This window comes from Cibotium barometz, chromosome 43 (genome assembly GCF_041138505.1).
Source record: "Cibotium barometz isolate CiBa-2024 chromosome 43, ASM4113850v1, whole genome shotgun sequence".
NCBI lineage: Eukaryota > Viridiplantae > Streptophyta > Polypodiopsida > Cyatheales > Cibotiaceae > Cibotium > Cibotium barometz.
The window spans coordinates 26,879,298-26,904,856 of NC_141088.1; the positions used below are offsets into that span (position 1 = coordinate 26,879,298).

The 25,559-nt window shown below is 45.1% G+C and overlaps 1 protein-coding gene across 1 annotated transcript in view; it reads left to right on the top strand.

The window, feature by feature from the left end:
- Positions 1–24,571, top strand: part of LOC147613738 (ATP-dependent Clp protease proteolytic subunit-related protein 1, chloroplastic-like) — a 37,620-nt gene extending 13,049 nt beyond the window's left edge. Inside the window, exons 5-9 of the mRNA XM_086781717.1 lie at positions 23,269–23,331; positions 23,464–23,575; positions 23,702–23,763; positions 23,873–24,055; positions 24,168–24,571. Coding sequence (XP_086637843.1) covers positions 23,269–23,331; positions 23,464–23,575; positions 23,702–23,763; positions 23,873–24,055; positions 24,168–24,254 — 507 coding nt within the window. The 3' untranslated portion in view covers positions 24,255–24,571. The remainder of the gene's footprint in view (positions 1–23,268; positions 23,332–23,463; positions 23,576–23,701; positions 23,764–23,872; positions 24,056–24,167) is intronic.
- The last annotated feature ends 988 nt before the right edge of the window (positions 24,572–25,559 follow it).

The following is a 25,559-nucleotide window of genomic DNA, read 5'->3' on the forward strand; positions in this document are numbered from 1 at the left end:
AGCCCCAAGTCACTGAAGTGGTGAGAAAACTCCAGTATCTGATCACGCAAAACTTCCTCTACAGAGTTGCAATCCCATGCTGTGTCTGGGGCAACACTGAGAGGAAAGGAGAATGCCACCATGCTGCTCACCACCGAAGGAGAACGAGAGGGATGGCACACCACGCAAACTCGCAAGGGCGCGACCAGTGTCTCGAACGGGCCAGCATCCAGCTGGAGGCACCTGAAAAAATCGTAATCCACTGGGAGCCCCATCACTCGCGGGGGCCCCCCAGGGGAGGCTGGAGAGAACTCTGTGGTGGGCGAAGCTAGGATCGCCATCTCCACCGGCCTGGAGTGGCGGTGGAACAGCCGCTGGACTGAACTCTGGCCTACCCAGCTGCGCTGCCTCGGGGCAGTGGGTGGTCTGGCGAAGTATCCTGGAGAGGCCGAGGGAGGGATGGGGGCTCGCGGAGAGGAGGGGGGAGAGCGAGGAGAGGATGGAGAGGCATCTGCCAGAGGATAGGTGTCAGGGGGGGCCCCCTATGGGAGGCGGGAGGGGGGGGCTGGGGGGGGAGAGGGGGGGGTGGAAGGAGTGCTCTCCGGGTGAGGGGAAGAGGAGCCGGGGGTCGCAGAGTGCGGCCCGGGATCCTCGGGAATCTGCTCCATGGAGGGGGCGGGGCCCCCCGCAGGGGGAAGGCGGGGGCGGGGTCTCCACGTGGGAGGCTCCACCGGCGGCCTCAACGGGCACTGAGTCTGAATCCTCGTCCATCGAGGTGGGACCTGCTGGCCGCCTATCCCTGACTGGAGCATAAGTGCGGGTAGGTGCCTGGACGCCAGCCGGAGTCGCCTGTCCGCCAGCCTGTGCTGCCTGCTGGCGTCTGCGACGGTCCCTGCGGGCCGGGCGTTTCCCCATCCGCCAGCCTCTTGGGTCTGCGCGGCATCCTCCGTCGGGGCCTGCTCGTCAGATGATGGCGCCTGCTGAGGCGAGCCAGGGATGTCCGGTCTCTGAGGTGGATGGCCACCCCTCGGGTCTCTTGCAGGGGGTCCAGAGGCGGCATAGCGTGAGGGATGAACCCCCTTGCGGGGACAGGCGCGTGCGAGATGGCCCATCTCCACTGGCCGGGGAGGCCCGAATACTCCACGCGTTGTATCAGATGTCCTCCAGAAAGACAAGGGAGGAGGATCGTCTTCGGGAGGGACTCCGGTGACGGAACCACAACACGAATGGCCGGGAGTCCTGCCGCCCGAGCTATCACTGAAGCCGCTGTCTGAGGCGTCTCCACCACCTGCCCGAACGCCTTGCCAATGGATGACAAGAGGGGCAAGTACTCCCTACGGAGTCCAGGAAAGCAGATAGTGACGGGAAAACCTGTCGTGCCTGCTAGCGGGTCAGAAGCGGGGTCGAAACCGTGAGTCCATCGCGCCAGGAACGCCCGGGATGAGCGGAGGGCAATGGGGCTCTGAGCCGGCACCATCTGAGCTGCCTGGGAGGACTCGAAATCCACCTGGTAGTAGCCACGTCCCAAAAAATCTACGCTGACGATCTTGGCAGGCACGCCAACAAGGCTGCCTTGCAGAAGGTCGCGAAGCTCTCTCCGCATCGGACGGCTACCCACTATCTTGCAGACCAAGGAGGAGGCCTCAAGAGCGGATACTGTGGAAACAAACAACTGATGAACTTCAGCTGTGAACTCCAGACGGAGACCGGAATCGGCAGGGGTAGTCGGAGCGGCTTCCATGGAGTCCTCCAGAGGGAAAAGGCAAGAAACCGGGGTCACCAACGGGAGGGACACAGCCCTGCGAGGAAAAGGAGAGGCGGAAGGTTGCAGGATAGCGGGGGTGGGGCGGGGGGGGGGGGAGGGGGGAGCTGAGGCGGGGGAGCTAGCGGAGGGGGGAGGGGCGAGACGGAAGGGGAGGGGAGGGAGAAGGCGGGGGGGGGGAAGAGCCGCGCAGCGGAGGAGAAGGCGGAGGGGGTAGAGATGGCGGGGGAGAGAAGCGAGGCGGAGGAGGAGGAGGCGTGGGGGGTAGAGAGGCGGGGGAAGAGATGGCGGGGGAAGGAAGCGAGGAAGAAGGGGGGGGGGGAGAAGGCGGAGGAGGAAACGTGGAAGGAGGCGGAGGAGGAGAAGGCGGGGGAGGATGTGAGGAAAGAGGCGGGGGAGGATGCGAGGAAGAAGGCGGGGGAGCGATGGCGGGGGAGGATGCGAGGCAGAAGGCGGGGGAGAGATGGCGAGGAAGGGTGCGAGGAAGGAGGCGGGGGAGAGGACGGAGGAGAAGGCGGGGGGGAGAGGGGGGCGCGACGGCGAGAAGCAGCGGGAGGGGGAGAGGCGGAGCTCGCAGGCGCAGATAACATACAGGCTGTTCTACAAGTTTATGAACTCATGAATGAGCCACATGGACTGGTTTACAAGTTTATGAGTTTATGGATGAGCCACATGGTTGGTTTATAGGTTTATGTGCTCGTGGAAGAGCCATATGGGCTGTCATATAAGTTTATGCACGTATGGAAGAGCCATGTGGGCTGCTATACATGTTTGTGCGCCTATGGAATGACCTATTGGATAGCCATATTGGATGAAGGACAAGTTTATGATTGTATATGGATAATCTGGCATCTCCCATGGGGAGAGTAAGGCCCTCAAAGCTTGTACATGATATTTTCTCCTTGGGTAATAAAATACTCCAAGGGGGGGGGGGTCGGCCCATTCCGGTCTCTATGCGGTGTGAGTTGTGCAACTTTTATTTTCAGCTTTGTGGATTGTTTAATGGCTGTGATTAAATGTCGAAATGTTTAATTGTGCTCATGGTCAAAGCGATGCACACCCACTCTCACGCTTCCCGAGCAAGTTACACTATGTCCCATGTAAGAAGGAGCATGGCACTCTTCCATTACCTTGGTCTCAATTCCTTGTGTCACACATAAGCTGGGTTTGCATCATAAGAAAACCCTACTTGATAACATAAAAAGTCACCAAATCTCGATTCTGCAATCTGTTCCAAAACATCTTTGAAATCCTCTTTGGTAGCATAAGGATCCTTCATCAAAGTGAAATCCATATGGTAACCCATAGAAACCTCATGGCTCAAGGGTCTTCGAGATGGAGCATCTGCTACTTTGTTGTCTTTACCATGGGTATGCATAATCTGAAAATGAAATTGAGCCAAATAACTAGCCCATCTTAGGTGTCATATTTCTGACTATGCATATGTGGAGGAACACCATGGAAGGGTAGGTACAGACCCTAGTGTGTGTTCTAGGCATGGTGTAGTACATGTGGAGGGACTCCATGGAAGGATTGAGATCCGGGTTTGAGCTCCTGGCATGATTGGTTACATGTGGAAGGGCTCCATGGAAGGATTGATATCCTGGTGTGAGTTCTTGGCATGACTCAATACATGTGGAAGGGCTTTATGGAAGGGTGGATACCCTGGTGAGAGTTCTTGGCATGTTGATGAAGTCTCATGGAAGGGTGGACACCTTGGTGAGCATTCTTTATACCTGTATGGGCGGTGCCCGAGAAGGGTTCGGTACAAGATGAATAAGTTGGGAGATGGAATCTAGAATATTATGCATAACGCATTTGTGTGTGTGTTGACATGCATGAATGACTTGTCTTGATTGCTTGGACAATGCCTGGTATTTTTGCTTGTGATTGTCCATCGGCTTCGGGGACGCCTGGAAATCCTGTGGACGCGTGTGTGCACACCTGTTTGGGACTAAGGCGGTGGTCTTGTGTGTTTTGCAGGTGGTAAGTGACCCCAAACTCAATTTACATCTTATATTTTATTATACTAAGGTTTATGAGTGCAGGTGCTCACATACACTTAATTTTGGGCGGACAAATTATAAAGTGTTCACATACACTTATGTTCGGGTGGACAATTTTTAAGTTGTTCACATCAAAAGGGACGAATTTTTAACAAAACTTGGCTATCACTCAAAGTGGGCAGCCCTCAAGCCAAGAAAAGCTCCACGAGTTGCTATTTTGGGGGGAGGAGGGCCAAAATCAGCTAGGCGCCTCCCTTTCCAGCTACTTTTGGCTGTGGAACATGCAGGGTTGGTGCCAGTTGTGAAGAGGGCATGCAAGGGAACTAGAGAGAGCTGGTCGACCATGAACAGAGCTGTTTTATAGCGTGGGGACTGCCTCCATAGATGCTACAACAAAAAGCGATTCTTATCTCTCTCTCTCTCTCTCTCTCTCTCTCTCTCTTGAAGCAAGCGACCATTCCTGGCTTCTCTACAGGGATGGTCGATTGCTGTACAACAGGTCTTTTGGCTGTTTATTGATGCTCTGAAGGCTCGGGATTCAAGGCAAACCACATAGCACTCACCTGATCTCTTGGGGTGACTTTTACATGTTTGTGGGCTGAAAACAGGGTTGTGCAGTCCAATTCAACAAGATTCTTCGTGACAGAATTGAACAGTAAACAGTCTCTGAACCTACATGAAGCCTGTGGCTCTAAGGGTGGAACCTTCGGGTGGCCAGAGCGAAGGTTTTCGTGGCTGGTTATTCGGGACAACATCACTGCTAGAGGGTGTGATCATGTACTAGAGTGTGGCTGTGCCCAAGAGACTCTTGGAAGCTTGAGATTGAGTACTTAGGCTACTGTTTGATTTGTTTTCATCTTATTCTGGATGTATGTGGTGCCAGCTTGAAGAGTGTTTACTCTTTGGCACCCGTTCTCTTGTACTGGAACACTCTGTTGGTAATAAAGATACCTCGGGGGGCGGGGAGGCAGGGGCTGCTGGCCCAACTTCAACCCCTAGTTTTGTGTCTTTGTGCAAATTTTCATATTGTTGTTTCAGTGGTATCAAAGTATGATGATGATGATGATGTCAGATGCTATGTATGATGCCATGATGTTATGTATGGGATATGGTTTTTTGTGTACACGCTTCCATGTTTGTGACATTAGGTTGAGACATAAACGTCAGAATGCGCAGCGGAAGACTAACGCACGTAGGAGACGCATCACCATCGAGCTCCGCGAACACCCCCAACGGGCACTGCAGCATCCCTCCACCGGGCTCCCATCTCCCAGTGAGTTGCCTCCCAAAACACCGGGCGGAGGAGATGACTATGACAAGGTGCCACTCTAGCCTATATATGGCTCTTCAACTACCCATGCTTCCACTTATGGGATAATCCAAGGCACCTTCTAGCCATAGATCACAAGCTCAAAATCGCCAACCTTCCAACACCCTCCCTCGATTCGAGCTCCGCAAGCCATCGAGGCGCGAGGGGGTCGCCCAGGACCACACATGCTTGAGCCGCCGAGGACCACACACGCTCGGGCTTTGATACCATGTCAGAATGCGTAGCGGAAGACTAACGCACGCAGGAAATGCATCACCATCGAGCTCCATGAACACCCCCAACGGGCACTGCAGCATCCCTCCACCGGGCTCCCATCTCCCAGTGAGCTGCCTCCCAAAACATCGGCCAGAGGAGATGACTATGACAAGGTGCAACTCTAGCCTATATATGACTTCCCATGCTTCTACTTATGGGATAATCCAAGGCACCTTCTAGCCATAGATCACAAGATTGAAATCGCCAACCTTCCAACACCCTTGTCAGAATACGCAGCGGAGATGATGACCAAATCTGGGAACACAAGAGCAAAACGCAATGTAGAAAATAACAGCACAAGCGATAGAGAGGTAAAGGCGTGTAACTCTGCTCTATATACACAAAAGAATCCCGGAAATGATACAAGGGGGCTGGGGGCCATTTTATATGGCTCCCCAACAGTAGTCGGCCTGCTGTAGGGCAGCCGACGGGACCAAAAAACCCCACGATTGCTGAAATGCACAGTCGGCCAGCAAGCAGCAGGGGGGGTCGGCCAGCATCAAGGAGGTCCACAACTTGTGCAGAGCAGTCGGCCACCTCCAGTGTCTCCACAGATGCAGTCGGCCAAGCTACAAGACTGCCTCCCATGCCACAAAAAAATAGGAAAAAATGGGGAAAAAATACGGAGAGTGGGGAAAAATGAGAAAACACCTAATAAGGGCGGGCACACCCACAACACAGGCCCTGGTGTATATGTATAGACAGGAGATGACTTCTAACACCCCCTCTCAGCTCCTGGCTGTGAAACCAACCACAGGGAGTTGGGGTGCTGCCTGAGCAAATCCTGAGATAGCGACTTCGTGAAGAGGTCCACCGTATTGTCCTCCGTCGAACATAACTCTAGCAAGATGTCATCATCAACGATCTGTTCACGAACAAAGTGCCTCTCGATGACCATGGGTTTCTCCAGTGGAAGCCCAATCCTGCAATGCAACCTCTGCAACGTCACCACCTCATAAGCAGCATCACAAGCAGCCCGGTACTCTACCTCTGTCGTTGACAAGGCAAGAGATGACAGCCTCTTACCGCTCCATAAAACTGCTCCTAGGCCTGAAGTAGATCTCCTTGTGTCCGGATGTGACCAATTGGCCGACCATTTGGTCCATCTCCAGTTTTTGTGTCTCGTTTACTTGAGGCCAGGCCGGTGTCTCATGTGTAGAGACCAGTATCTTGCTGACATGGACGTGAGCCAGACTGGTGCCACCCGTGTGTTAGTAGGAAGGTGTCGTATGGACGGGAGCCAGACTGGTGCCACCCGTGTATGACCTGGAGTGTGCTCTATCCATGGGATTGTCACGCCATGGAAGAGTCAGTGTCACTACATAGGGAGGCTCGTGCCTATGTCACTACATAGGGAGGCTCGTGCCTGGAACTGTGTCTTACTTATGGGACTGTCACTCCATAGGAAGACCAAGATTTATGTTTTACGTCGTGCCATTTTTGTGCCGACAGATATTTTGTACTTGTTCCATGAATGGGAGATATGTCCATGATACTATTTGCACATGCACTCATATTCTGCATGTTTGAAACTGTTTTCGCATGACTTGTATTTTTGTGTTTGTTTGCTTGACGTGTTACTGTAACTTGGTTGAACACAATGCTAATCAATACACTTAAATACACTAAGATTTGAAGGACACTTGCTCAAATACAAGAAGTAAATTGCTGAATTGACAAGAGGCACACAATGAGCCGGAACGGCCGACCCCTCCCTTGAGTAAATTGTATTACTATTGGAGAAATTCAATACATAGCTTCACGGGCATCCATTGCCAAATCCTCCATGCCAATGCATATGAAATTCAGCATTTAGAAAACAATGGTATGTCGATGTAGATCACCAAGGAGCTGCCTTGATGCCCGGCCCGACTTCAGTGCCCATATTCTCTACCATTGGCTCTATGTTCTACCAAGCAAGGTAGCAACATCTTCAAGAGCACATAGGACAAGAGAAATACTACACAGGGCGGCTAAACAAGGAGTCCTGCCCTTCTACTGAGTAAGTAATGACAACACATTGTCCAATTAGCTTACCAGTCTTCATAGAAGTTGTTGCAAGCAGAAGCCTTCGCGTTGGAAGCTTTAGAAGTGTTGATATCTTCGATTTGCCGCAATCCTTTGCGACAAAAGTCTTCAAGAGGATGAAGGGAACCTTGGGAAAGCTTCCCCTATGGTTCAACTTGAGAAAGGAAGGCTGAAATTAGGGTTTTCAGCAAAAAGACCAGAAATTACAGCAAAAATGAGAGTTGTTTTGCTGAATTTCAGTCATTGGGAGTGAGTAGGAGAGTGATTAGCACTTGGAAACACTCTTGGAAGCTTGGAAAACACCCTAGCAAGTTGGGTATGGCTATGGAGAGCTTGGAAATGGAGAGAAATGGTGGAAAAACAGAGTTTTCAGCCTCCAAAAATCCTCATGAAGAGAAAACACGAATTTCTCTTAATAAGTAAGTGAATTGGGATCCAATCAGGTGAAGGGACATGGGGAGATGCCCATTTATGAGTAAAAAGGGAGGATCAGGTCCTGGACATTGAGTCTTGTCCGCCTCGGGACTTCAGTGAGTGTGAACTTGGAAGCGGTCATAATTTATAAGTGACTTTTGGGCGCCCAAACTTTAATGAAATGGGAACGCACTCACTTATAAATATTGGCTAAGTCCTAAGGGCTATTTGAGCCTAGATTGGGTAATACTTACCACTTGTTCACATGCCACACAACCATGTCAGCAGACAGTTTCGCACGCACGGTTCACGGGCGGGCGTCCCCTAGCCCGAAACTACACATAGGTCATGCAGGCATGAAAACAGCATGCAATTTCATTTGCAGGCAAGCACATAAAGATGCTATGCAATGCAGCATTGGCATGAGCAATTCCCGTTCATGAAACCATATAAGACCAGGCGTTTCCAGGCAAGTATATGCGATACCAGACCCAGTGGAAAGCCAATCCTCCAGGCGTTTTCGGGCATGTACACAAAGGCACAAGTCCCAGCGGAAAGCCAAGTCCTCCAGGCGTTTCCGGGCATGTACACAAAGGCACAAGTCCCAGCGGAAAGCCAAGTCCTCCAGATATTCCGGGCATGATAACATCAAGTCCCAGCGGAATATCATATCCAACTATACAGCATGACACGTGTCAATCACCTGCATAGGCATATTCCATAAGCCATGGACACCAATCCAATATGTACATAGTGTGAAAGCAAGAGTGAACCATTTGGGTGGCCAAATGGTGACAGTTACTTATTGAGCGGGGACGCCTGCCAGTGAGTCGTGAAGTTTGCTCTGTCTTCTGACGAGTTTTGTTGCATGTGAACAGGTGGTAAGTATATTGCACATGTTAGTTTAATACTTTAATCTCTAACCTTTTGATTTATAAGGTTGCATGTTCACATACACTTAAAAGTGGGCACCCACTTAGGGGCCAAGGTGGGGAGCCACACTTAAGTTGTGTGTGTGTGGGGGTGGGTGCATGGTCACCTACCCACACCCCCATAGAACGAGCTGCCCACATGCATACGTGGGGAGCCAGCCAAATCAATTTGTTATCTCCACTCCAACTCTTACAAAAGGACGCCACCACCTCCATCGTAAAAAAAAAGAAGAGAAGGCCGCGATCGTTTTCCACAATCAGCCGGCGACCATCTCCGGTGCATGTACTCAAGCAACGCCATCTCCACCATCTCTGCTGGCGACTGATTTTGCTGCAGATGGTTGCGTTAAAACTTCAGCGTGCTGCCTCTGCTTCCTCAGGCGGCTGCTTCCTCAGGCGGCAGCATACCAGCAGGCTGCGCTGCCCTTTTCTCTTGCAGGCAGTCGTGGGCCACCTCCAGCAGGCGTTGCGCCTCAACTTCAGTAGGCTACGCCTGTCCTCCAGTAGGCTGCCCACTGCACAGTAGGCTGCTGTGCAGGCTGCAGCCAGGTGTCCGTGTACAGCAACCAGGTGCCCCTTTATTCTCATAGGCGGCTGTGCTCTCAGTAGGTGGCTGCGCCTGTCGAAAGCTGGCGACTGCACAAGCCTCTCCTTCCATACATACAGGCTGTTGTATTCTTCACCAGGCGACTGCATCACTAGACGGCTGTAGCAAGACAAGCTACGCTGCCGCCTCCACAAGAACGCAGGCTGTGTCCTGCACATCAGATGGTTATACCTCCTTTCCATAGGCGGTGTTTTCTTTCTTCAAGTGGCTACATCTTGGTGTCCCACTCAAGTAGCTACACACACAAATACATCCGGGTATTGGTCTTCCATCCACCATCCACAAGTAAGTGAATTTTCAGATTTAAGTAAAGTATTTTGTGATAAATCTGATAAGGGACTCTCTCTCCACGGCAACACCCCGTTCGGTGCCGGGTAGTCCAAGCTATTGGAGAACCTCGGTCCAAAGGTGCTGAGATCGGGAGAGCCAGGCGTTAGTACGAGAGCGCCTGTTTGTGCGTGGTCTTGGAACACCAGTGGGGCGCTCTCCGCGGAGTCCAATGAAAGCACAGGACCGTAGAGATTGGACCACTCAAGTGGTCGTTCTGCTTCGAATATCTACTTCGAGCCTTTTGTTTGGTACTGTATTCATTTGTACATGGACATCATGTGGTTCTTGGAACCCATGGAGCATTGTATTTGTTAAATACTCCCAATAAATATATCATATATTGAGGGGGGGTCGGCTTGTTCCAGCCCCAGTGCTGGTGTCCATCCATCTCATTTCATTTCATTTCAATTTCAAGTTGTTATTAAGTTGTCCATTTCAAATTGTGGTATTAAGTTGTGCTATTACACGTGGGTGTCATACGGAGTCTTTCCCACTTGACGGGATCGGTTTCACCGGATCTCCTCCTCAAACTGAGTCACTCCAACCGTGGAGTCGGACTCTATCAATCAATCCCCCTCTTGTGTACAAGAGTCCATGATGCTTCGCATGCCACAGAAACCACAGGAAACACAATCCTGCCTCCCAAAGAGTCATCCGCAACCATGAGCTCAATTGTCTCATCAGGAAGCTTTCGTCCAATCTGGTGTCCATCAACTAGATCAATGAACCATTCTGCTTTTGAGTCAAAGAGGCATCACACTGCTCACAAGGATCAATACCTGTTATGGTGCAAAACCAAGTCTTGGAAACCGGTTGAAGACCACGCAAGGCCTTCTGAAACTTGTCAATCACCCCCTCTGAATCCGGAACCACAAAGCCTGGAGAAACCACCTCCTTCTGCAAGTAATCAATTGCCACCTGTCTGGCTTTCTGAAAGGTCCCCGTGGAAAGAACATCCTCATCTATAGGAGTTTCTTTGTCCTGAATACTACGAGACATCAGAGCATAAGTTACCTGTTCAGTTTCCTCTCACTGACGAACACAAGAACCACCAACATCAGTACTGGAAAGTTCCTGCCAACTGCTGCCATCAACTGGCAAGCTATCCACCATCTGGTCCCGGAAAGCTTGCACCTGGAGCGTATCCACACTTAAGTGACCATTACTAGACTGCCACTCATCACAAACCTGAGGACCTGGAAGAGAGAGTGCTGAAAGCTTGTAAACTCCATTCTCCACTCCGCCTTTCCAAACCACCTGGCCTGTTGCTTTGTCCCGGAGAGCAACAAAATGCTCATCAAACTCCACCTGTATGCCAGTCTTGCAAACCTGATGCAGTGACAACAGATGAAAACCAAGTGACGGAACATACAACACCTGGGACGAATGCTTCCCCCCTCTGCCATCGGGAACTATCTCCATCGTGCCCTCACTGTGAACTGGGATAGTGGATGTATCCCCAGTAAGAATGTGACCAGAATACTTGCAGAGACCTTGTAAATCTGAACTGGAAGGAGTCGTGTGCCTGGAAGCACCACTGTCTAGAATCCACTCCCGAGTATCCGTTGCGGAGAATCCTCCAACCTCCTCCCTGCCTGAAGAAAATGAAACATTGGTGTCCATCACCTCCAGGTGCACAAAAGCCGGAGTCTTCATGATTGCTATTAAGGAATCTTCACTCTTCTTGGTCTTCCGCTTGGGACACTACCTCCAATAGTGGCCTTTCTCGCCACAATCATTACAGGTCCTCTCTGCCTTTAGTTTCTCGTGGTCAGTAACGGACTTCTTCTCAGAAGACTTCTCCGATGAAGCCTTCCCTTTGCTCGTGTTACGGCCTGTTGACCGTTGGCGAGTTAAGGCCTCCAAACCTCCACCCTGTGGAGGGTTCGTGAATCGTTCCTCCTGGTCCAAGACCATGGGCACAAGCTTCTCCCACGTGATGGTGCTGAGCCTACCACTGGTAATCAGAGACGAGTAAAATGCTGAGTACTGAGAGGGCAAGTGTGACAGCAACGTTATGGCCATGTCCTCAAAACGCAATGCAGAAAATAACAGCACAAGAGATAGAGAGGTAGAGGCGTGTAACTCTGCTCTATATACACAAAAGAATCCCAGAAATGATACAATGGTGACAAGGGGACTGGGGGCCATTTTATATGCCCCCCAACAGCAGTCGGCCTGCTGTAGGGCAGCTGACAGGACCAAAAAACCCCACGACTGCTGAAATGCACAGTTGGCCAGCAGCATGGGGGGTCAGCCAGCATCAAGGAGGTCCACGACCTGTGCAGAGCAGTCGGCTAGCAGCAGGGTCTCCACGGATGCAGTCGGCCAAGTTCAAGGTCCTCCTGCCACTACAAGACTGCCTCCCATGCCACAGAAAAATAGGAAAAAATGGGGGAAAAATACGGAGAGTGGGGAAAAATGAGAAAACACCTAATAAGGGCTGGCACACCCACAACACAGGCCGTGGTGTATATGTATAGACAGGAGATGACTTCTAACAATAAAATACCCAAGACTTTGATGATCTGTCTTAATAACAAACTCAACACCCATAAGATAGTGCTTCCAAATCTCTAAAGCATGAATGATAGCCATCAATTCTTTCTCATAAGTGGGTGCGGTCTTTTCAGCTTCTTCAAGTCATCGACTCTCATAGGCCACGACATGGCCTTCTTGGTTCAAGACTGCTCCAATGCAATCTCCTGAGACATCACACTCTACCATAAATGGTTTTGGTAAATCTGGAATAATCAATACTGGTCCTTTGCTAGCATAAAACTTTAGTGCTTCAAAGGATTCTTTTTCAGCTTTGGCCCATTGAAATTGCACAGCTTTCTTTGTCAAATCATGTAGTGGACTTGCTACCACGACAAATCACTTGATGAACTTCTTGTAATAAGAGCATAAACCAAGGAAACTTCGAACTGTATGTACACTAGTCAACTCTGGCCATTTCATAATAGCCTTGACCTTGTTTGGATCCATCTTGACCCCTTCCTTGGACACTATGTAGCCCAAGTAGTGAATTTTTGCCAAAAAGAACTCACTCTTCTTATCGTTCACATTCAACTTGTGCTTCCGCAATTCTTGAAATACCATATCTAAGTGCTTTCATTGCTCTTCTTCGTTCTTTGAATGCACGATAATGTTATCAAAGAAAGTAGCTGCAAACTTTCTATGTGCTCGAAATATTCTTTCCATCATTCGGTTGAAAGTAGTTGGGGCATTGGTAAGACCAAAAGGGTAGAGTCGAAAGGTAGTCTTGAATGCGGTCTTGTGAATGTCATCCGGAACAATCCTGACTTGATGGTAACCATTCTTCAAGTCGATCTTGCTAAAGATAGTGGCTCCATCCAATCTATCTCGGATATCATCAATCCTAGAAATAGGAAACTTGTTCTTCACAGTGATCTTGTTAAGAGCCTTGTAATCAATACACATACGCCAAGAACCATCCTATTTCTGAACCAATAAGACTGGGGAGCAAAAAGATGTTGAGCTAGGTCTAATCAAACCCTTTTCCAATATGTGAGATCCCTATTTCCACCGCGCAACGGATTCGGGGTACTAACAGCGGGAGTAGCACTTCTAGCGCGAGGCAGGGTCCCACACTCGGGGCCTCGTCCACGGATATCCGGACAAAAGACTAATCCGTCGGTTTTTCCAAAACCAGACCCGGAAAAACTTCCCTTATCCGGAAAGCACGGGCGATTCCACCAGGATAATTTTTACTCTAACGTAGTCAAAACCCTTACTGATCAAACAGATCCGACTGCATCTATAAAGATACTTGGTCAGATCAAGGAAGAAACTTGCACTTGGATCATTGGGATCAACGCTTTTTTCCCCACCAAGGAGGCACAGCCGTTGATTCCTATCCATAGAACAATTACTATCCGGGATTTACTTTATCTATCGTAATAACAGAAATTGAGTCTCGATTTACGGATCCATCAGTCCAGCCTAACCCCATCCGATCCCATGGGTTAGCCAACCGCCCAACCACTGTAGTGATGGGATCCAATTTGGAATTTGGTTAGGTTTTGTCCCGGGTACCAAGGAAAAGAGTTCCAAGGCCCCCTAGCCGGAATTTCATGCAAACATAAAACTAGCCACACCACTTACACACCCAATATGAAAATTGCCTTTTTCTTAGCATCAGCTAACTTTAAAACAATCCTTTAATGAAATCATAGTACCAGTGATCACAATCTCCCAATTTATCCAGTTGATTCATAATTTCCCATCATTCCTTCATCAGAGTATCTATGGCATCATTGGCAACTAGAACGCTCACCACCTGTCCACACAGGGGCCGTTTCCAATAGTTCCTAGCCCATAATACTCAACAATATAATCACTTATCAAGATGGACTCTCGTTGAAGATCAGCAAGATCAACCAACAGATCCATATAAAAGAGCCATGGACTCATCCGTTGAGGACCAGCAAGGTCAGTCAACCAGATCCATGCCCGGTTCCAGAAAACAACTCTTACTCCTTGTTCCAATATCTTCCTCGACGCACGCGTGGGTATCCTAGGCGACCCAGAGCCCGAGCACCGTATGGTCAGCACCCTCTAGGATCCTTCGCAGGTGACCTAGCGCTTCACTCATAGGCCGCTTCCTTGGTCCCTCATCCACCGTACCGGAAGCTCACCATTTTAATCGAACCGAGGCTGGTCAAGACCTCGGTCGACCTTGCTACGCGAGACGTCCTCCATTGACTCTCCGTCAGCAGTTGCAACTTTATCAGTTAGGTCTCCACGACCTTAATCACAAGACGGTCAAAATGCTTCCCCAGCATTCTTGACATAAAACAGCCATTTACAAACAGCATTTACAAACAGTTTACAAATACAGTTTCTATATTAACTCTCATTTTTCCACATTATCCCTCATTAATCCACATTACTTATTCCACATTCCATGTATATGTGTACTCATCCAATCACCTCCTTTTCCATCTCTTCACTTCAGATTCCTTCACATCACATATCATATATTCACATCCATATCCACATCCATACATCCACATCCACATCCACATTCACATCCATACATCCACATCTACATGCTTATCTCCATTTTCACATCCTCATTTATACATCCACATCCCATATCCACATTCATACATACACATCCATATATCCACATCTACATCCACATACATACATACATCCACATCCACATTCCACATTCACATCTATACATCCACATCTACATTCACATTCACATACATCCACATCCACATTCCACATTCACATCTACATCCACATCTACATCCACATTTACATCTATGCATATACATCTTCATGCATATATCCATTTTCATGTTCATACATCCACACTCCCATCTCCATATCCACACATCCACATACATACATCCATTTTCACATTCCCATTTATATAACCCCATATACTTTCACATCTAATCTTTTACATCACATCCATTCTCGCCCTATCACAACCCATATATATCTTATCCTATCACATACACTTCTTACCTCATCCCCCCATACACATCTTAATTCATCTTATCACATCCTAACTTATTTCATAAGCATCTTATCACCTCTTATCACACCTCTTATCACATCCTATCACTTTCCATACGCATCTTATCAATTCTTATCACATCTCATACACCTCTTATCACATCTTATCACATTTCATATCTTTTTTTTCTTTTTTTAAAAAGAGAATTCTTTTATTTGATATAAGATTTCTCTACACATTTATTTATACATAAATTCCATTTAAGGAGACTAACACTTTCAAAATTAAAATCAATCTTTTATGCATCTTCTTATGCATGATTTCAATTTGGTAGGGAATTATACTTTTAGAATAAAAGAATTTCTCTTATGCATCTAAGTTAAGCATAAAATCCATTTATGAGGAAAATCATACTTTTAGTATAAAAAGAATATCTTTTATGCATACCTATATGCATGAAATCCAATATGATAAAAGTAACACTTTTGATATAAAAATTTTTCCTTTATGCATACTTCTATGCATGAAAATTAAAAATGATAAAAGTAACACTTTTGATATAAAAATTTTCCTTTATGCATACTTCTATGCATGAAAATTAAAAATGATAAAAGTAACACTTTTGATATAAAAATTTTCTTTTATGCATACTTTTATGTATGAAATAAAAATGATAAAAGTAACACTTTTGATATAAAAATTTATCCATTATGCATACTTCTATGCATGAAAATAAAAATGGTAAAAATAACACTTTTGATATAAAAATTTATCCTTTATGCATACTTCTATGCATGAAAGTAAAAATGATAAAAGTAACACTTTTGATATAAAAATTTATCCATTATGCATACTTCTATGCATGAAAATAAAAATGGTAAAAATAACACTTTTGATATAAAAATTTATCCTTTATGCATAATATTAAAATTCAATTTTTCCATGATTATAATGAAATTCTTTCAATTAATCTAGGATGATGATTCCTAGAATATGGTAGGAAGTCCTCTTTTTATGCTTTGAATGAAAATTTTTTATGCATAATTTTTATAAAAATTTTGCCATAGCTCCGCTGCTATGACTGATAAATCTCAATTTTTCTAAGGGATAAAGCTTATCATTAAGGAAATAATTAAAATGATTCTCTAATTGGATCCTTAATCCATAATGGATTGAATCATCAATATACATAAACTAAAAGCATAAGAAAAAGCCATTAATTTGGCCTCAAGCATAGCTTTATCTTGGGTTAAGGAAAAGCTTGATTTGGATTGAGAATGGGTCATGAGTATGACCATTTCTTGAGTGAGAGAGAGAATTTACATAAGAATCATTAGAATTTAAACATAAATGAAAATTAACTTCAATAGCATTTATTAAATTATGTAACTCTTCACTACTATTCAAACTTCAATAGCATTTAAAAAAACCATACCAATTAAACTTCTCAAGCTTGAGAGGGGTTGAGAAGAGAGAAACATTGAGAAATTATAGAAAGATCAATATTCACTAATTACCTTACAAATTGCTTGATTCTTTGTTCACGGTAGAGGTCCTCAACCAATCAATTGGTTAAGTATGTTGATGGAGCCACTAATGGGGATTGAAGAAAGAGGGAAGCTCCAAAAACTAGTGAATTATTAAATGAATTCACAGTTCTTGGCTTAGGTGGAGTAGAGTAACGATGCATAAACACTAACTATTTTTCAACAAGGAGGAGGCTTCTATTTATAGGAAAAATTGAGCTCCTAACCAAACAAACTGATTCTAGAATTTTCTAAATCAGTTTGGTCAATATTTGACCATTTTTAGGTCAGTTAAGCTAACTTTTTGGAACTAGACTTGAATGAGGAGAGAGGAGAGATGAAATATCTCAATTTTTATGAGTTTAAAACTCATTCAAGCATGTGAAATATGCACCTCCTTTAAAGAACTCCCCTTCCTTACATATGTGTCATAATGGAATCATTTTAATATTGCTCATAGTTTTTTTTTACTAATAAACCTTGTACATTTTCAACTCTTCATCTTATGTGAAATATTCCCCTTCCTTACATATGTGTCATAATGGAATCATTTTAATATTGCTCATAGTCTTTTACTAATAAACCTTGTACATTTTCAACTCTTCATCTTATGTGAAATATGCACCTCCTTTAAAGAATTCCCCTTCCTTACATATGTGTCATAATGGAATCATTTTAATATTGCTCATAGTTTTTTACTAATAAACCTTGTACATTTTCAACTCTTCACCTTATGTGAGCATTTACTCATTTTTGGGTATCTTCTTTTTACAAATTTGGATTTATCTCTTCCCTACACATGGATTGATGCTATTGGCCCATAGGAACCTTAATTGGACCATAGTCTAAAGATTTTTGAAAATCTAGACCCTTAGGCTAAGGTCCTTTATACACATTTCCACTTAATTCCAATTGCACATTGGAAAATTCTTTTTGAATTTCTGTTTCAAGGGAATTCATCTTAATTATAATAGATATTTTTCTATCCAAAAATATTCAAAATCTAAATATTCTCTCTCTAAAATATTTTCTCTCTCTAAGTTAAAATAGTTAAAAACAAGGTCTTTATATTTCTGAAGAGGGATTGATTACAGGGGAAGATACTAGACATCAAAAAGGGGGTGGGGGAGGAATCTTACACAATAGCTCGATCATTTGCTTCACGGTCTCCTCTTATTGAGTTTCTTGGCATGATGTCAATCTGATGATCTTCCAATCTCTCTGGTTTCTTACTTTGGCTTGTTGGGACAATTTGCAGCCAAGTGTCCCTTCTTTTCCTTACCTATTCCGAAGAAGCGGCATCTGAGATAGCAGGCCTATGAGTAGGCTCCTTGTCTCCTCCATGAGAAATAGACCATGTAGCTCTAAATCCTTCTGAGATAAGCTTTAGCAGCTTCAACTCCTTCGGCTTTGGTGGCTTGATAGTTAATGAAATCTTCAAACATCTGAGTCCTTTGGTTCCGTTGCCTCTTGGTTCTCCAAGCAAGGAATTCTTCGTCTCTGAGAAATTGTTTGAACTGTTGAAAGTCATGGCACTCTTTTGATGACATGGCTGCGGTCTCATGAATAATGGATCAACGACCCTGGTTCTTATCCTGAAGTCCTGGATCGGCCTGAAAGTTGTTCCCTTCATTAGATCCTTGGTTTCCCTCTTCTCTTGACATGGCTTTGTCACCCCAAGAAAGTTTCTTCAAGAGAAATCCTGCTCTGATACCACTGTAACCCCAGCGGGCATGCAATGACAGACTCAACCATGTGTTCAAGAGATAAAGATATATAGAGAGGAGGGAGAGATAGAAGGGAATAGTGATCTTGCACAGTACACCACATTGAGCGGGGAATAGGCCCCACCCCCTTTTAGGAATTTATTCAGGAACAATCCACGGGCACGCTAGCCAGGATCAATACAATCAGTGAATACAAAACAAATAGATATGCTAATGCAGGATATCCAGGTCGATGTCGATGTCGATGTCGAGGCACGAGATCTTTGATGCCAAGTACACCAGGGAAATGATCCCACAAGTATCTCTCACCGGTCTAGTACCAAATCTCAAATCCAAATCCAAATCCAATGAATCCAAATCCAAGTCCAAGTCCAAGTCCAGATCCAAGTCTAAATCGAAGTCCAAATCCAAGTCGAAATCCAAGTCGAGATCCAAGTCCAAGTCCAACGTCTAAGTTCCATGTTCAAGTTCCATGTTTCATACCCAAACTTCATGCCCAAGCTATATATCCAAGTTCCATGTGTAAGCTCTATGCTTCATGCCCAAGCTTTATGCCCAAGCTATATATCCAAGTTCCATGCTTCTTGCCCAAGCTATATATCCAAGTTCCATGCTTCATGCCCAAGCTTTATGCCCAAGCTATATACCCAAGTTCCATGTTCATGTCCAAGCTTCATGCCCAAGCTCGAGCTTCCAAAGCTAGGCAGAGGTTGGGTGGCGGCCGGGCAGAGCTGGGCCATGGCGGTGACTCTGGAGTGGCTGAGCTGAGCAACGGCGGCTCTGGGGTGGCTGAGCTGAGCGGGGGCCGGGCTGAGCTGGGCGACGGTGGTGGGTGGATGAAGATGAGGGTCTCCTTGCTGTCCACAAGCTTGATGCCGAAAACAAGAGGGCTCTAGCTTCTTTTATACTTGGGGAGTGCCTGGCTTTTTGCCAAAAAGCCATCATGCTTTTGCTTTGCGTTTTTATGCTTTGCTTTTCCCTTTTTGCCTTTGCTTTTGCTCTTTTTACTTTTAAGAAAGCGCCTTTTAGCTTTTTGGTCCGGCTCAGTCTCCTCTTTCCAATGGTGCCCTTGGCTCGCGGCGGTCAACCTTGCTTGACTTTTTGCTTTTTCTTGCTTTTTGACCAAGACTGGTGCTTTTTCCAATGGCGACTTTAGGAACCTTGTTCCCATGTGTCCATCAACTTGTCCGTATGTCTGTGCATGAGTTCTATCATGTGAAAAGAGCTAGGAGGGCCAAATAGTTACACCTGTACGAGACTCTTAGGATCAGAACACGACTTGATTTGGGTTGCCTCTTCGATATGCGTTTGCTGTCTTGAAGCTGCTCCTAGCTGCCCTGTATGGCTGTGTTTTGCTGTTCACAGGTCACCTATGGATGTGCATTAATGCTTGATGTAATTAGGGGCTAGGTTGTTCATGCTGGAGATTAGACATGCCACGGGTGTACATGTGACAAAGACTTAATTCTTTCTCGTTTCTTCCTCTTGCAACAACAAACCCACCAATTCGTCAAACTGTAGGGGTTGTGGGCTACCCTTAAGAGACAAAGTAAGAGAGCAATGACAGTAACGTCTTGGATACAAGTTTCTTTTCAGGAATGACCTCTCAATATTAAGTAGCAGGCTACCCTGGCCTCTTTTTTTGCATGGTACATAGTTTCCAATACATCCCATGTACACTGTGAAGCCTTGCATGACCCGATGTGTGGAATAATCAACCTCTTGATAGACAAAGAGATCCAAGCCATAGCTTGGGTATCATGCGCATCCCACGTCTTTTGTTTGTGAGTGGTAGGTGCAGGTACTGGAGCTTGCTCGGCACCATCTTGCTCACTCCTTTGAGGTGTGGTAGGTGCAACGTTTGCGGGACGGGCATCATTGTTGTTTATATAACTCCTTGGCCACTAGCAAATTCTTGACCATACAAGGAGTAATTGCCTTCATCAAGTTTGTCCTCTTGGGACAAAACATCAAATACATACGCTGCATTCTTTGCCATTTTGCAAAATGCACAACTCACAAGAATTGACAAGAGGCATACACAACCCAAATATGCACTTATGTGCATTGCTAGGCACAATGAGCACAAACTGCCACCAAATGTAGTCACTTGTACTTGTCTTGTGCAAACCTATTGCAAGAAACTGAAGGAAAGAGTCAGAAAAGCCTTGATTTTGCACTTATAGATGTAGTTTGTTGACATCGAAATAGTACTCTGTAGATAGGCGATGCTGAGAAGCTCAAGAATCCCCAAATTAGAAAAGCCCCAAGTTGCACATAATTTCTACCGAGCTTTTCCTAAGCAAGAGTTTGAATGTTTTAATGTCTTTTGGCTATTGTAATGTAAAAGACTCAATAGTGCAGTTGTTTTACTTTGTGGTGGGTTTTTCTGTTACCTTAAGTCTTAGTTTATAGGCATTTCAACCAATAGAAATCCATAGAAAAATCCTTGATTCATGAGTTGTCATGCACTCCATGAATCCAATACATCCCAGTGAAGTGAGCCATAAATCCATATGATAATCATGTATACCATAGATACCAGGCTTTTAACCATTGAAAATGTTTCCTTGAAACAACTCAAGGCAAACAATTCACCCTTCTCCTTTTACACACATACTGATACAAGGGTAAGCACTTATCCAAAATGCATATTTGCTAAACACAAAACAAACAATAATGGAAAAGTACATATCTCTTGTTTGTCAAGTTTGTCATGAGTTTGGAAGAGATTGCTATGGGCTTCGATAGAATAACCTGAATACCAATAAACTGGTCTCGGCACAAAAGCGAAGTTTGTGCTTCCAAAATAGATTACACGTGCTCATATATCCATAAGCCAAACATTCTTCTCCTGATGTTGCTCATGATGCATGTTTGTCTCATAAGTAGTGTTTAACTACACTCCGAGTGGGGCAAGAGAAAGGGTTTTCTCAAAACACTTGACCGTTAATGCAATCAAACACTTAAATTGGCCACAGCCTTAAACATAGGCTAGTTAATTCAACAAAACTATAAAGGCTCATCTGACACCAAGTAGGGGCCGGTATTGCCCCCCCTTTCCCCTGCCCCCTAGCTTGAGCATTTTATTATCCAAGGAGAATATTATCATGTACAAGCTTTGGGGGAGCACACGCTCCAAATTTATCCACATACAACCATGAATAACATGGGCTGTTATCAAAAAGCCCCATGAAAATGCCAAGAATATGTATATTCCATGTGGATACCGGCCAACATAGCTTATCCAATAGCCCACATAGCTGTCCATAAACCCATATGGCTGAATCGTAAGCCCATAAAGCTGTCCATAAATCCATATGGCTGAATCATAAGACCATAAAGCTGTCCATACGACAATATGGTTGAGATACAATTCCCTTTGGCAATAGCAAGTGCCCAATGGCTCAAATACGTGCCCAATTTTTGTAGCAAGTGCTCAATGGCTGTCCATATATAACCAATTAAAAAGACACTTGCCCAATGGCTAAAAATTATAATATAATGATCAAATACCCTTGCCTTCAACCTTCAAGAGAGAGAAAAGAGAGCAACCATCATTAGGGCAGGCTATAGCGGTGGTAGAGAGGCATAACCATGGAGTAGAGAACCACCAATAATAGAGATGAGTTTCCAACATGGTTTGCAACAATAGAGTCTGCTCAAATAAAGAGAGAGGGCTCCAATTTATAGATTTGGGGCTTTCATGAGCTAGAATGGCAAGTAAAAGCTGTAATGACAAGTGTAGAGATGAGGTGACAAGTGTGAGATGTCTCACTTTGATCCATTGTCTTGTCACATGTCCTAATTTAGGAGATTGTTCCTACCCATAAACTTCATCTGTAAAAATTTCTCAACTCGTAGACATTCTGGTAAAGATGCTTCAACAAGTCCCCCCATTTGCCTAGTGGAGATAATGATGCGAATTGAATGTCCATTGGGGATTGTTAACCATCCTAGATTTTAGGAGTGTGATCCTTTGTATTCCACCTTATTAGGAATGTATGTGGGTACCACGTAGAACCATGTTTCAATACTAGATCTTTCCCAAATCCTCGGGAGCTCGCCATACATGCTTTCCACTTGACACTTCCCATTTGTGTCCAAGAAACCATCTCGAGCGCCTAAACCAAGCTTCAGGTGCTAGATCTTTTGTGTTGGAGAATCCCCCATTCCCAAAGCTTGTACTTTCCCAATATTTAGACGTCATGGGGTCCACCAGACCCCTTTCATACTAGGAAATGTCCAGGCTGGTGACAACACCAGGTATGCGTACTAGCTGATAAGCATCGGATGTCCAGCAAGTAGAGCAGCAAACCATCAAGTACACAAGTCATTCTACTAATATACAAGTATAATTTCAAGGACAAGCACAACTGTTTGCATTAATAGCAAGAAAGTCGTGACAGCATGTGTATACCAAGGCGAGCATCAGGTGTGGATACACATGAAGGCTGCATACAAGGTAGTGCTCCTCTTAACACGGAGGGTTTGAGTTCTTTTGTAAACCCAACACGAGCTTCAAGACGCTTCTTTCTTTGTGGGGTTACTGCAGTGGCATAAAATGTAGTGTTATTAGTTTCAAATGCTTAATGGGGTCCTAGCAGCCCTTAAATTTAAGCAAGCATGTGAAGCTGCATCACATGGATTAAAGGTGACAAGCAAAGGGATGATGCCTATCATTTTTGGCCCATGAAGAGTAAGTTTGGCATGTAAGCTTAGAACTTTGTATAAGAGTCTTTTGTAAATAGTTATCCTTTAATACATATTGCTATGGCGGTTGTTTCTAGTTTCTTCTTGTTTGTGTGTAGTGATAAGGGTCTGTTTTCAGTTAGATAGCAGTTTTTGATGCTCTCTCGTTGTTGCCTTCAGAATGATAAAAGGGAGAGCATTGGGTTCGAGACTGAGGCTTACGCTATTGCTGATACGATTGCGGTGAGCATGTTTTTCAGAGTCTTTTGTTTCTTGACGGTTGATAAGAGCTAAGAGCCTCTGGCTTTGCATGTAATCTGTTTACTTGTCTTTTGGATATACTTTAATGTGACCTTGGATCTGCCTTGTATACAGTATGTAAAATCCAAAGTGTACACGATAAATTGTGGGATGGCCTTTGGGCAAGCAGCCATGCTGCTTTCTGTAGGTGAAAAAGGCTTTCGTGCGGTCCAGCCCAACTGTGTTAGTAAGTTTTCAACAGTGCTCATACATTTGCAAGCTGCAATGCTAGATTTTGAAGCTATTTTTTGGACTCGGTCGATCATCCCAACCTATGATTAAAACTTGACTAACTTTGATAGTTTGGCTCCAGCCAAACTTTACTCTCCCAAAGTAAACCAGTCAAGTGGCGCAGCAACTGAAATGTGGATAAAGGTATCAATAGTGCATTCATTCCTGTAGTTGATTAAGAGAGCTGCAAAGGTTAGCTGCTCTTTACATAATGTGGCCATGTGTTCTTTTGGCCATGATAATTTTCATACAGGCAAAGGAATTGGATGCCAATACCGATTACTATGTTGAACTGCTTGCAAAAGGGACTGGAAAGTCCCTGGATGAGATTCGTAAGGACATCCAAAGGCCCAAGTATTTTAGGGCTCAGGAGGCCATCGATTATGGTCTAGCTGATAAGATCATTGAGAGCCGAGGTGTAGCCATGGAAAGAAGGGTATGCATTTAAACATTAAACTATTCAAGTTCATGAGAAAAAATGTTCCTTTTGGGGGGCTGTATTGCTTTTTTCATGGATCAGACTGATGTAATTGGGTGCTTTTTTACAGAATTATGATGAGATGCTTGCCCAGGCCAAGGCCTCAAGAGCCAGAGCAGGCCCTCAAACTGCGGCAGCAACGGCTGGCCCGAGGTAGGCACTTCAAGTGACGCACATGTCGGAGTTGATGGTGGACCCTTGCTGCTCAAGAATGGGCATTTGTAGGTACAAGATCGATCAATGTGGCTCCTTATCACGAGGTGCAACTTTCTGTTAAGGTTCTGTATGTACCAGGGGTTCGAGTGCTTTTCCTACTTAGTCCTCCAGGATATTCTGTATTCGGGGGAACGTGGTAAAAGTAGGCACATGTTTACTATTGTCAGGGCTATAGATGTCCTACCTGTATATTGAAGACACTCAAGTGTCATAATGACAAGCTTGTACATATCTATAATAGTGCACATGGTTTTTTTTTTTTTGGGTGAAAGTAGATGTATTATATTTAGCTGTGTGCCCTGGTAGCCACTCGGGGCCTGCCAAATGTTTTTTGAGTACTAACCAACGAGGAAAAAAGCACATTTGTGATCTCACTCAATGTGGTAACAGCTAGTTAAATAGCAGCTTGCAGATTTTGAAAAATGGGTGCACAATTTAGATGCCAACTCCACACACCTTAGGTGTGGAGCCATTCTTTACCCATTTGTGTTTAGTAGTTGGGCTCTAATAACCCTACAGATAGGCTGATAGTTGGGCTCTTAAAGGGAGGACATCCTACTGTGATTGAATCTGTACATAGTAATCCTGTTCTTGATGATGCAGTCGTCGAAGGCCAGGCGCTTGAAGAGCTTGGAGTCCATAGATCTTCGTTTCTTTCTCACATAGCATTTACCGAGTGCCTTAATGATAAGTCAACTGGAGAGGTGTCATGAACAGACGTGAAATCTAGATGAGAGCCTATGAAGTAGTGGGTGTTTGTGTTTGTAGTTTGTCCAATCTCGTAGCAGTCTAATAATGGCGTGCTCTCATGTAGATTAAACATAGGGCTAGCATCTACCTAATGCACCATAATAATGGCGTACTCTCATGCAGATGAAACATAGGGCTAGCAGCACCATATCAAAAAAAGATATGTAAATGCTAAAATCAAAACACCAAAAAAAGATATGTAAATGCTAAAATCAAAACACAAGTCTTACAGCCTTACACCTACTTAATGAGAAGCAGAAACCCTCACCTCCGTTTTCATGTCACCAATGCTAGAGCGGAGTAAGTAGGCAAGCTTCTTTGCAATGCTTAAAGTTTTGAAAGCCAATCTAATTTACATTGAAGCTATCCAATGTTGATTTATTTAGGACAAACGTGTAAGAGCTGAGCAGACGGGTAAAAGCAACCCAAAATCCTATTGGGAGGTTATAAGGATACTGTAGAGTTCAAATAAAAAGTTTCTACCACAAAGTTTTAT